Source organism: Miniopterus natalensis, chromosome 12 (assembly GCF_054644295.1).
Source record: "Miniopterus natalensis isolate mMinNat1 chromosome 12, mMinNat1.hap1, whole genome shotgun sequence".
Lineage (NCBI taxonomy): Eukaryota > Metazoa > Chordata > Mammalia > Chiroptera > Miniopteridae > Miniopterus > Miniopterus natalensis.
The window spans coordinates 31572694-31586782 of record NC_142092.1 but is presented as its reverse complement, the minus strand read 5'-3'; the positions used below and the strand labels follow the sequence as shown (position 1 = coordinate 31586782).

Below are 14089 nucleotides of genomic sequence, written 5' to 3'. Positions count from 1 at the left end.
AACATATCCCTTATGGGCAAGACTCAGCAGACATTCTCATATACCACTGGTAGAAGTGTTAATTGGTAAAACTCTTCCACAGGGCAATTTGGCAATATATAAGAACAATCTTTAAAGTTCCTTCTTCACACCTTTTGGTCCAGTGATTCTGCTTCTAGCAATTTATTGTAAGGAAATAATCAGAATGCACATCGAGATTTCTATAATAGGAAACTTACTTTAGCATTGTTTCTTATAGAATTTAGGATATAGAATTCTATAAAATTCTATATTCTTGTAGACTATAGAAACAATACTTTAGTGTTGTTTCTTATAGAATTTGTGGGATTAAAATAGTAATTAAAGTAATTTAACATTCAACATTGGAGCCTGAGTCAGTAAATTATGAGAGAGCTATATAAGAAATGCTCCACAGCAAAAGAATATCTAAAAGATATAAGAAAATGTCAACAAGGTATTGTCAAAGTCAGAAAAAAAGAAATAAAAGCTATAAAATGGTATTTATGGTACAACTCTTATTTTGTAAAAAAGAACAGAAAAATTGGGAAGATATCAGCTAATATCTTAATAGTAATTATTTCTGTACATGCTTGAGATTAAAGTTTCTACCCATTCAGAAATATTTATTGAAGGCCTACCATGTGGCAAGCACTGTTCTGGGTGCTTGGGAGGCATTAGTGGAAACTGACAGAATTATGGCCCTTACAGTTGCTGATATTCTATCAGGAGGGATACAAAAAATAAACAATAATAAATAAATAAATAATATATATTTTAGAAGGTGGTAAGTGCTAGAGAAAGAAACACAGAGCAGAAAATGTGGGATTAGGAGTGGTATGGTTGCCATTTTTAAATAGGGTGGTCAGGGTAGATGTTATTGTGAAGGTGGCATTTAATAAAGACTTTATGGAGGTGAAGGAAGTACCCATGAATATTGAGGGAAAAGTATTCCAGATGGAAATGCACAGGCCCTGAGGTGGGAGCGTGTCCGATAAGTCTGAGGAGCGAGAAACCTATGTGGATAGAGCTGATTAAACATGGTAGTAGGAAATCAAGAGCCAGATTGGGTAAAACCTACTGAAAGGTTTTGGAAATGTTGGGAAAGATGGGTTAAGAAGCTATTGCAATAATTGAGATTAGATGAATTGGTCAGATTCTGAATATATTCTGAAAGTAGAACATAATTTCTCGATGGTTTACATACCGGGTAGAAAAAGAGAGGCCTTCAAGGTTTGAGGTCTCAGTGATTGGGATGATAAACTTATTAGCAACTGAGGTAGAAAGACTGTGAGTAGAGCAGGTTTGGGATGGGGGTGGAGGAGATCAGAAGTTGAGTATTAGACATAGTAAGTCTCTCCAAGGGGAGATTTCCAGTAGGCAGTTGGCTGTGGAAAAATGTGGTGTTCACAGGACATGTTTGAGCTAGAGAGAGACACTTGGGAATCATTAATTAGTATATAGATGGTATGTGAACTCTGGGAATGGGTGAACTCACCAAGGGAGTAACTGTGGACACAGAAGAGGTCCAAAGACTGCATGCTGGGGTGCTCCAACATCAAGAGGGTAAGGAGATAAGTAACAACCAGAGGACGATGGGTTGAGAAAGTGACCAGTGAGGCAGGAGAAAAATCAAAAGAATGTGAGGCAAATAAGTGTTTCAAATTCTGCTCAAACGCTACTCAAATGCTAGTAAGTTAAATAAGTTGAGAAGTGAGAACTGATGACTGGATTTAGCAATGTGGAGGTCAGGGCACCGGTGACCTTGCTAAAAGTGGTTTTGGTAGAGTATCTTGAGACAAACTGAAGGGGGTAACTGGAGATGGTTGAGTACTGACAAGGGGACTTAGAGGGATGGTGGCTGACTGTGGTAGTAAGATATAAAAAAAAAGGTGTTTTTTTTCTTTTTAGATTAAATAGCAGCATGCTTGTATGCTATGGGGAGCCCAGCCAGTCCACTGTGATCATTAATATTCTTAAGGTAGTAAGCTGCCCGCAGATGGTATGGTTGGAAGGCCACACAAGAAATGCCTCGACAACCAACCTCCCCCACAGATACAGTCTACTCTTGTATCTGAATTCTTAACTCTCCAACTTATCACTGCATCAGGAGGTCACGTTTAAAATATAAGCATTTAAGGTGGGCATGACCTTATAGAACAGTAATCATAATTAACTTTTCCTCCATCTCATTGCCCTCCATACACCAATTGGTCCTTCACCCCCATTGGAAAGTCTCTGGCTTGAAGTTTCAGAATTACTGATTGAGCAGAAGCCATGAAATGCTATGAGTCTGTAGTAAGAAAGCCTATTTTGCCAGAAAAAATTGGGGAAAAAGAAAAATCTTAGTCCTTTGACCCTACTTATAGAATTTGTAACCCAGGAAACCAAAGCTATTTGCTGCCCCTTCACCAAAGAGAAAGGATTACCAAGAGAAACCCTGGGAAATGAACTTTGGATCTCTCTCCTGGAGGGTTCTGCTTACCTCAGCTAGGACGCAAAGCTTCAATTTTAGCATCCACTCTCATCCATGTGCCAGCAAATGCCTGTGCCCCTCCCAGACACTGAACATTCCCACTAGGATGCCATGTGTTCTGTGTCTCCCACCGGTAGGCCCAGTATCATCGCTCTCCTCCCCTCCCCTCCTTCTCCTTATAAAGACCAGTTCGCAGGAAAGGATGCCAGAAGGAATGGTGGTATGGAACTGCAAGGAGTTTTGAGTTTTCTCTCATTTTATAAATGAGGAAACCAAATCTCAGAGGGTGAAGTGAACTGCCCAAAAGCCAACAGCTAATTTGGAAAACTCAAAAAAAATTAAAAAAATGATCAACTCATTGACATTGAGGTGTACTGATTGATGTGTTCTCTTCAAAGGCATGTTCTAACAAGCCACAGCCTTGAGCCAATGAAGTGGATGCTGAAAAGTGGAAAGGAAGTTACAGCAGACAGGGGAAAGATGCATGTTAGCCTCAGGGTAGTCTCCGGGCCATCTGATAGTGCATAAGCAGCTCTCTGATTTGTCTATTCTAGTTCTCAATAGAGAGTGATTTTGTCCCCAAGGGGACATTTGGCAATGTCTGGAGACATTCTGGTTGTCGCACTTGGAGGAAGGTGCTATTGGCTTCTAGCAGGTACAGACCACAGATGCTGCTAAACATTCTACAGTGCATAGGACAACCCTTGCCCCCAATATGTGACCCTAGGTGTCAATCGTTCTAGAAACTTCACTTTACCCTGAAGGGGAAAAAAGGAAGAGAGAACATTACCAAAAGTTGGCTCTGGAGTAGTGTTCCATGTAGAGCTGGTCGTCAGAAAAAGGGGCCAAGTGGATGTCGCTGAATGTCGGGAACATCATTCCTAATGAGCAAAAGACAAAAGACCCAAAAGTTGACTCCTACTGCCTTCTGCATGAACGGTCCACGTGCCTGCCACCTGACCAATTCCATTCTTTCATCTATTTCAGTCATTACACAATGAGCTAAAATACGATTTTGCCTGGCAAACAAACACCCAGCCTAGCATGCCTGAAATAAGACCTTTCTGAGCAGGCAGACTTGGTGATCAGCATTGTTATTCTTGTCATTTTAGGGAGACCCTTTTTCACAGTCATTTGTTAAACCGCATATGAAAGACCGGTGAACTATTAACCCTGTTTCAAAAAGGAGGACTGCCTAAGAAGTTGGAGACGCTGTCACAAAACTAGTAATACCTAAACTTTCTTGATTTTGTTAACTTTGCCCTGAACATTTCTTTCTGGGGTTTCTATGTATTAATTCATTTAAGCCTCATAGCAATATAAAGTGGGTTCTATTACTATACCTACTTTACAAATGAGAAAAAATAAGGAACGGGGAAACTTAAGTGTCTCAGCCACCGTCTCAGAGTTAATAAGTGGAGGGGCAAAACCCAGGGGTGGAACCTCATTCGATAGCCTATGGCCCCACAGTTTAGTGCAAAGTCTATTAAAATAGAACAGATTGTTTTATTTGGGGCATTTTCAGAGGCAGTCAAGAGAAAAAGCATGACTGTAACATCATTCCTATGTCACCATCTAAATCTCATGCACTGGTGTTAAAACAATAATGATTGCTTGGTGGTTTTTCAATTTCACAATAGAATGACATTAGACAACCTTAGAAAAGTGCATGTAAACTTGGGACGCTTCATAGGAGGGTGTTCAGAGCCCAAGCCTAGTAGGAAAGAATTCCAAAGGTGTCAGATAACGTGGAGAAGAGGAAATCATCAAAGGTAAAAACATAAAAAATATTCCGAGAGTTGAAGAAAATGTCTTCTGATTCAACGTACTCACCCCACATCCAGCAGGAGAATTTAAAAAGTTTCACAGTAAGAAGGCTAGAAATAAAAACAAGATACTGAAAGTGTCCACAGGAGAAAAGTATGTCACTCTAAAGCATCAGGAGTCTGAACGGCACTGAACTTCTCAACAGCAGTATTAGAAACCAGAAACCAGAAAAAGATGCTTTAAAAATACTGCGTAATAATCGTTCCCAAGTTAACCTTCTCTACCCAGCAATATGATGATCCAGACTCAATAAAAAGTAACTTCTCGAGCTTCCTCTCTCCAGAACCTGTTAGAGAATGTTCTTTGCTGAAATGATGGTGTAAACCAAGAAAGAGGAAGACACAGGAATGGGGAGAGAAACTCAAAGTGCCACAGGATGGCAGCCAGGCCACAGGATCCGTGGAGGACAGAGGGCCACAGCAGGAAGGCTTCCACAGAACAAATACCGGGAGGACCTGCTAGCCCTGCTGAAACATGAAAAACACTAGTCATAACTATACAGAAAACGAAGCTAATGGCGAAAAGAGGCAGTCAATTCCAGGAAAAGCAACAGGCTGCATGAGAAAAATATATAACCACACGCGCCTACCAGGCCACCGATTCGGCACCGGACGCTTACGCTGTCATAATAATATAAACACTGATTACTGATCTAACCAAATGATGACCTAGATCCGTATTTCTTTATATTAAATTCTGAATTCTAAAAAGCTCTGCTCTGCAAAAGCAATGGATTTCTGTAAGTCTGAAACATCTTTTGATGACAAAACCTGACCTGAGCTGACGTGAGTCTATTTATAGTCTGTATTCATCTCACCTGGCATCCGCGTTCATATGTTTTGTCGCAGAGATACATACAATGTGTTTCATTACGGAGCGCTGCCTCCGATCCGACTGGAGGGTTAAGTAATACGTGGTATATGAGTGTATTACCTTTCCAAAGCCCTCCAGGTTCTGAATTCTGAAACTCATCTGGCCCCAAGGCTTAGATTAAGGCCCTGAGGACCTGTATACATGTAATGAGATGAGGGAGGGGAGGGTGCATCAAGAAGGAGAGAGATGACACGTGGGAAAGCTAACTTCTCAATGGCAGAGTGACAAGAATAGCAATAGGGTAACTTCATATGGACATGTAGCTAAATAACAGGAGAAACAAAAAATAGAGTTGAAAGGGAGCAGTGTCAGGATAGGAGGAGATGTGGCAGAAGGTTCCTATTTTTCATTATAAGCCTTTTACTATTATTTGATGTTATAAACTATGTCTTATTTTGAAGGAAAATAAAAATAATTAGGAAAAAAATCAATCATCTTTCCCTCAGGAACACACAGGGTACAAAGCTGATAAAATCAGTATTTATTTCTACTTGTCTAGTTAAAGATACATAGCCAAATATAAAATTTCATACCCATTTCAAATATCTGGGGAAATATTCAGCTTGGAGAGCCTCAATCAGTTGCACGTTAATTAACTATGTATAAAATCTCATCACACGAAAGCACCTCACCATTTGAAAAATATCAGAAAAATATATAAAAATTCTAGGTGGCACTGAGGAGGAAACCTAAGCAGTTTTTCTCCTTTCCTTCATCTCCTACAGTTCAATTTTATCGCTTGGACACAATGTTTCCAAGATCATCCTGGGCTATTTTACAACAGGAACACTAATGAAGTTCTTGACATTAGGTATACTTCCCTGAGTTTATTTGGCTATTTTTGCATGCGAGGTTTTTAGGTGCATATTTCTGAATCCCTAAATTTTGAAAACATGTAGGAAATTATGGATGAGTCTCAAGCTTTATTTATAGGCATCTACTGTGTCTCTTGGGTAAGTATGAGTTTCACTTTTAGTCCCTGTTTTGTCATCATTGGATATCAAGGTAGGGAGGCACAACACTGGCAATTTAAAGGAAATAAAATTAAGGTAAGAAGCTGCAATTCTCATGAGAGATACGACTGTTGCCTTCTATGCTTAACTGAAGAACATGGGCTGTTAGAATGTCCACTCTCCCAGGTGAAGAATGGAGTCAGTGTGTGTGCAGAAGCGGTGAGTGTGGGATGCAGGTCAGACAGGCCTGGGGTCAAATCCCTGCTCTGCCACTTTTTTTTTTAACTTTAAATAAGTTTTTTTCCAATTATAGTTGACATACAATATTATATTAGTTTCAGGTATACAACCCATTGATTAGGTATTATATAACTTACTAAGTGACCACCCCGCTAAATCTAGTACCCATCTGACACCATATAGTTATGATATTATTAACATTACCTATGCTGTACTTTATATCCCCATGACTATCCTGTACCTACCAATTTCAATTTGCACTTATTAATCGCTTCACCTTTTTTCACCCACCCCCCACCCAGCTGGCAACCATCAAAATGTTCTCTGCATCTATGAGTCTGTTTCTGTTCAGCTTGTTTGTTTATTTTGTTTTATAGGTTCCATATATAAGTGAAATCATATGGTATTTGTCTTCCTCTGTCTGACTTATTACACTCAGCACAATACCCTCTAGGTCCATCCGTGTTGCAGATGGCAAGATTTCATTCTTTTTTATGGCTGAGTCATATTTCATTGTATATATGTACCAGTTCTTTATCCAGTCATCTACTGATGGACACTTAGGTTGCTTCCATATCTTGGCTATTGTAAATAATGCTGCAATGAGCACATGGATGTATGTGTCTTTTTTATTTAGTGTTTGGGATTTCTTCAGGTAAGTACTCAGAATGGAATTGCTGGGTTCTTCTTTGTCTCTTGGTTGAAGCCTTTGTTTTAAAGTCTATTTTGCCTGGTGCAAGTATTGCTATCCCAGGTGTGTTTTTTTTCCTGTTTCCATTTTCATGAAATATCTCTTTCCATCCCTTTACTTTCAGTCCCTGTGTGTCTTTCAATCTGAAGTGAGTCTCTTGTAGACAGCATGTGTAAGGGTCTTTCTGTCACTTATTAAAGGTGAGTCCTTGTTAGTTTGCTTTCCTCATTGTGCCAGGTCTTTCCGAGTCTATCCTCCTAAGCTAGGTCTCAATCTTGGCACTACTGACGTTAGCCAGATACCTCTTTGATGCAGAGACTGTCCTGTACATTGAAGGATGTTTAGCAGCATCCCCGTCATCTCCCACTAGATGCCAATAGCACCTCCTCCCCCAGTTATAAAACCCAAAAGGTTTCCAGGTGTTGCCAAGTATTCCTTGGGGAGGGAATATAGAAATCACATGATCCTCATCATTAACCCTTCAAATAAGTTAAAAACATCATTCACACTTGGTAAGGTTTTCATAAAATAATTCATGCAAATTGATTAGCACATGCAGACACTTGGTAAGCATAAAAATGATTGGACTTTATATTTTTTTCTTGATTATATGCAGTGATCACAGGGAAAAAGACAAGCTGTAGAAAAAGAGTATGTCAGAAAGAACTAGCAGATCCCAGAGGGTTTATTACATTATAAAGAGCCAACACCTGAAAGGGCTTTAGAGAGTATTTTTAACCACACAAGTGAGGAAATCAAAGTCAAAAGGTCAAGTGTTAGACCAAGTTCCTTAAGGAAGAATGTGATAGAGCCAGGACAAAAATACTTATCCCTGAACTGGTCACCTATCCCGAGTCCTGCACACTGAGTCCTGTGCAGCACAGCCATCAATGTCCTCGTGGTTGGAGACTAACCTCATGTTTTATAGAATAAGATGAGAAAATCAAAGAATTGGTGGAATAGAAATGCTCTCTCCACTTTTCTGCCAAGAATTAAATATGAGGGAAAAAGATGGCAAATTTTACAGACAAGTTAGCCTATTTTCTAAACATGGATTGGTCAACTCACCATTTGCTTTCAGCCATTTTTTGGAATAAAGGTAACTCTCCAGCATCCTTTCATTGAACAGCATGTATCCCATTGGTTCAGAAATGATCACATCTACAGCCTCAGGAAGTGAGACTTCTTCAATGATCCCTGGCAGAACAATGATCTTGTCTGAAAGGTGGTTATTTTCCACTAGTATCTGAAAAAGATAAAATAGAGTACTGGTATTATTGTTACATAGACTCTTAGAAAAACTAAGTTTCATAGGTTAGGGGTTGACAGTGTGATGGAGTTGAGAGGGAAGCGACGTATTTGTTCCTATAAACACTTTAAACAGTTTGGTTTAAAAAAAAATCCTCACCCAAGGATATGTTAATTGATTTTAGAGAGAGAAGTAGGGAGAGAGAGAGAAACATCAGTGTAAGAGAGAAACATTCATCTATTGTCTCTCATACCACACCAACCAGGGACTGAACCAGCAACCTAGGCATGTGCCCTGACTGGGAATTGAACCTGCAACCTTTAGGTGCACAGGATGATGTTCCAACCAACTGAGCCACCCAGCTGGGAGACTTTTTTTTTTTTTTCCTTACTGCATAAATATTTCATGTTTACTATGGATAAATTAGAAGATTCAGATATGGGACAAATAAAAACATCTATAATTGTACCACATACAAATAACTACCTTCCACTCTTTATACAAACACTGTAGATTTAGATGTGTATGTGTGTATACACAGGGGTGGGCGAAAGTAGGTTTGCAGATGTAATACAAATAAGTAATACAATAATTAATAAATAATAATACAAGAATAAACTCCGTGATTCATGTACTCACCACTGTAAGCCTATTTTTGCCCCTCCCTGTACATCCACAGGTACTTTTTGGAAGATTGCTTTTTACTAATGGTTTCAGCTTATTTCCCATTTTCTGCCTACAATAAAGATGCCAGAAGTTCAGTACACTAACCTTGCCCAAATTAATGATCTTGATCCTTATTAAATTATCCCTTAATCTTCTGATTCCAAAAATAACACCATGTTCATTAACCTGTCTTTAGAAGTACATATTAGTTATGTAGTCATTTTTCTTTGATGTCCTCTGTATTTTATTTAATAACTTTGAACTCACTTAAAAGAGGGGCCTTGAAGAGAAATGTATTTATTATATTTCTAATATAGGTCTTCGTAATGCCCAATATGACAAGGTGATTGCATGATTACATTTATGTCTTTTTACTGCCTGAAAGAAGTATTTCCTAATAAACACCTTACACGTACCAGCATAATATACAGCACATTCCTTGTCAAGCTGTGGTTCTCTGAGACCCCAGGACTCTTACATCTTTGCTCACTGTATTTCTACACAGAGACCTTCCATTTTGTCTTTTCCTAACTTGATCTCTTCTCATTCTAAATGCAGCATACCATGAATTTATCGTGACTCAATTCTCACTTGATCACGTCTTCACATGGCTAGGGTATCTTTCACCTCAAATCCTATCTTCTACGGTGCTGCTCACCAACATGTGCCCTATAAGCTTATTAAATGTCTTTTTTACTTTTAAAACAAGAAATCAAGTAATTTCTAAAGAAAAACTATTTGAAAATGTCATCCTCTGTCAACATTTATCTATGCAGAAGGACTCTTGGGATTCCATTCTATCATCATTCCACATGTTAGTTGAGTTCATGGGACTGTATAGAGACAAGGCCTAAAGTTAAAGCCTTTAGTGCCCTGCTTTTCTCTGTCCATTTTCTTCTCAGGACAGTCCATTCGTGTGCATGGCTCTAACGATGGCTCCATGCGGATGACTGTCCAAGCTACACCTTTAGGTTCCTCACTCACCTGAGCTCCAGCCAGCACCTAAACGTTTCTACCAACGTGCTTTGTTCTCCTTGATATCAACAGGAGCCAACCTCAGCTGCTTCTTGAAAACCAACCTTTCCTTTAAATTTCATTAAAATCTTTTTTTAAAAATATGTTTTTAATGATTTCAGAGAGAGAAAAGGAGAGGGAGAGAGAGAGAGAAACATCAGTGATGAGAGCGAGTCATGGAACAGTTGCCTCCTGCATGCCCCCTACTGGGGATCGAGCCCACAACCCTGGCATGTGCCCTGACCGGGAATCAACAGTGACCTCCAGGTTCCTGGGTCGGCATTCAACCACTGAAACGCACTGGCCAGACTTATTAAAATCTTTATATAACCTTGAATTTCTTTGATTCTGTTTTTATCACTAATACTAAAATTCTCAATATCCTGGAAGCATACATAGGTGCTTCCCACAGATAATTAGTTACTATTTTTTCTATTTCTGCCTTTCAGATATGTCTCATTTCCACTTTCTCCTTTCTCCTTTCTGCCTGAAGCAACTTGTCCAGTTCCTAATAGCTTCAAATCTGGAATTTAAAAATAGCATTTATATAATGAAAATAATAATAGTAGTGCCTACTTCATAGGTCTGCTTGAGGCTAACACAAGATAAAGCATATTAAGGGCTAAGTATTAAAATTATTATTGTTGTCATATTAAATTTATTAAAAAATACTATTCACTGAAAAAAGAAATGTAGATGAGCAAAAACATGAAAATAAAAATCACTTGTATTCCCATCATCCAGATGTAAGCAGGGTATATTTCCTAGCAGACATTTTAGTGTATCTCTGTTTATAAAAATATATAATATTTTGTAAATATATATTAAGTAATATAAAAATAACCTTTTTTCTATAATATGTTTTAGACCAGTTCACATGGTTAAATCGAACATGCCCAAAGTTATCTGAATACTCTGCAGGCTTTTTTCATGGAACATTTATGGATCTCACGTAGACCAACCTTTAGGAAACAAACACTGAAGAGTTCTGTGATAAGCCTAGGTTTCAATACAATTTCTTGACAAAGATATTTGAAAATAGGACATCAACTCAACCAAGAATACCTTTAAGACACAAGAGCAGCTAATTCCAGATATAAAACATATACTAATTTTTGAGTCAGTCTTACTGCCTTCTTTCATCTTTGGTTTACAACATTCTCAGTACAGATAATTTATGTCATGTCATATACCTTTCTTTCAAAACTGAAACTCAGTAGAACTATCCTTTCCAGGAAAAAACAAACTTCAGTATGTCCCTCCAAGTGCTGTGAAGGCCCTTAATGCAGAGGAAGGCTCTGCCATCCACCACATGCACTGGTTTTCACCGTGTGACCTGGCCCTTCAGGATGGAGGGAGATTCCAAACAAAGCCTCTTCTCCCCAGATATCATCAAGGTTCAAGTAAATCCACATAATATTCTTATTTCCATCCTGTTTCTTTGGCATTACACTGGGTTTCAAATGCTTGTTTCAATAGTCCTGTCACTTGTTATCAGTTGCTTAACACACACACACACACACACACACACACACACACACACACACACACACACACACACACTTTAGGTGGCAGTAGCAGTAGAATTCATCCTTTCATAACAGTAACTTCCAAGATAGATCAGGGGCAATTTTACCAGGCATCCTGCTGTGCTTGTCTCATTGGTGAGGCTTTTCATGGAGTGACCTGTGTCATATATGTGTTGTTTATTTATGCCTGTTCAGTTTGGAAGCTTAATTAGTCTTAGAGACTACACTACGCAATACAGCACTTAGTTATATTTCATCTTCAAGCAGTGGAAACAGCAAGAGTTTGGAGGTGAAATACTTGGGTGTTGGTTGTGAATCCCCTACTTATTAGCTGTAAGACTGTGGCCAAGAAACATAATTTCTTGGAAGTCCATTTTTCACCTATAAAATAATAATAATAATAATAGTATCAATTCTACAGTGTTATTTCAAGGATCAAATCGAATGAGAAAGTACAAAGTAATATATGTCAAAGAGAATACAGATTAAATAGAAGAATTTAAAGAGAAGATGATAAAGCAATAGAACTGAGATTAAAAGGGAGATTTTAGACCCAAGGAAACAAATCAAGAGGCAAAGCAACATAATTATGGAATAATATACAATAAATATCCAAGAAAATAATATATTACATTCAAATTATATATAATAATTTTAGAAAACCATTTGGCATTATTCAGTAAAGCTAAAGATGTACTTAATTCTAAAGCTTAAAAATATCACCTTCTAGAAATATGAATTCTAGAGAAATTTTTGAACATGTATAGAAGATAACCTATACCAAAATTTTTATAATAATATTGGTAGTTATAAAATAAAACTTCAAAATAAAATGAAGTAATGAGTGACAGGGAAATGAATTAATAAATGGTGGTAACCCTGAGTACTATTCAACAGTGAAAAAGAAAGAACTGGAGGCATATATATGTGTTAACATAAATTAATTTAATAAGCAGAATTTTAAGGGGGGAAATAGCAGGTTGCTGGAGAATATATAGCATAATTCCTTTAATAAAAAGGGTCAAATGTTTTCCAAAGTAAACTGTATTGATTAGGACATATTACACTATTTTTTAGAACTCTTTTACGCTAAACATAAAACTCAAGATGTTGGTAAATTCTGGGAGTGAAGGGAGAGATGGAATCTGGGAAAGGCATATAAAAATTTTAATATGTAGTTATATTCCAGTTCTTAAACTGGGTTGTAGGTATATATGTGTTTATTTATTTTTGTATGCATGAAGTATTTTATAAAAGGAAATTTAAAATGTTGCTATTAATAGAAAAGTTTGAGATTATCATAATGAATGCAGATTTAAAAATGACAAACTGATTTCTGCAATCAGAAAGAAGCTAATAGGAAACTTAGATTAAAACAAAACAGCATAAAGGTAATTAATGTCTCAGATGTACAGAAAAATGGAATGGAAAATCACTCAATGGTGTACCAAAAGAAATTCCCCCGAAGAAAAATATTGAATTTGTTAACAGAAAAAATACATAGTGATCATAGAAAAATTTCATATAGTAATAGTAACATGAAAATACATTCTGCTTAAGATTTTGATTTAAAGAAAAATAAAATGAATTCCTTGGGCACTCAGGCAGAAAAACAAATCACCTTAAAAGTGAAAGAAAATCAGGCTGGCATTAGATTCCTCTATAGTCGCATTCATTTTAAGAAAACAATAGAACACTGTCTGCAGAATTTAAAAGAAAAATAATTGTGACCAAAAGAAGATTAAATCCAGAAGGTGCTATTCACATTTTTAACATGAAAGAATTCAGGGTATATGGGACTCATATGCACTTCTTAAAAAATGCTTTGCCCGCCCCCCACAAAAAAATTCACATAATTAAGAGGTAAATTAAAAAATTGGGCGCTAGCCAGTTTGCCTCAGTGATTAGAGCGTTGGCCCATGGAACTGAAGGGTCCTGGGTTTGATTCTGACCAAGGGCTTGTACCTCGGTTGCAGGCTCGATACCTGGCACTGGTCAGGGGCGTGCAGGAGGCAACCAATTGGTGTGTCTCTCTCACATCGATGTTTCTCTCTCTCTCTCTCCCTTCTACTCTCTCTGAAAAAGCAATGGAAAAAATATCCTCAGGTGAGGATTTAAAAAAAAAATTGGTAGTAAAGAAGCTAAAATAAAAGACTAATAATTAGGAATGAATACACTTAATTATAAAACAAATACCAAAAATTTACATGAATTTTGTTTATATTTCAATGAGAATTCCATTACACCTTGACAATAAAAAACCAATATATAACTAACAAAAGGGAAGAGGAAGAAAGAGATATGAGAATGTTGACGACTTCATTTATTTTTCATAGGAAGGAGTGAATTTTTATCATGAGGTTAAAAAAAAATGATTCCAATTTCTTGCTGTTTTCCATAATTTTAAAGGAATTTTTTAGGACGTAATTTTTCTATGCATGAAGACACACTTACTTAAAGTTAAGAAATTTCTCTTTTTTATCTAAGTTTCTTTTCCTTCTGTTAAATTTAATAAAATTTGATTTCATTTAATACTTTTAATTTACACTACTACAGATAATATGATCTCATTTT

At 37.3% G+C, this 14089-nt stretch overlaps 1 protein-coding gene across 2 annotated transcripts in view; it reads right to left on the bottom strand.

Moving 5' to 3' along the window:
- The window catches only part of LOC107538094 (histone-arginine methyltransferase CARM1-like), a 180638-nt gene that overhangs the window by 26384 nt on the left and 140165 nt on the right, over window positions 1–14089 (bottom strand). For both annotated transcript variants that reach the window (XM_087823164.1, XM_087823165.1), the window contains exons 6-7: window positions 8126–8303; window positions 3264–3354 (exon numbers count right to left, since the gene is read on the bottom strand). In XM_087823164.1, the coding sequence (XP_087679290.1) occupies window positions 3264–3354; window positions 8126–8303 (269 nt within the window). The remainder of the gene's footprint in view (window positions 1–3263; window positions 3355–8125; window positions 8304–14089) is intronic.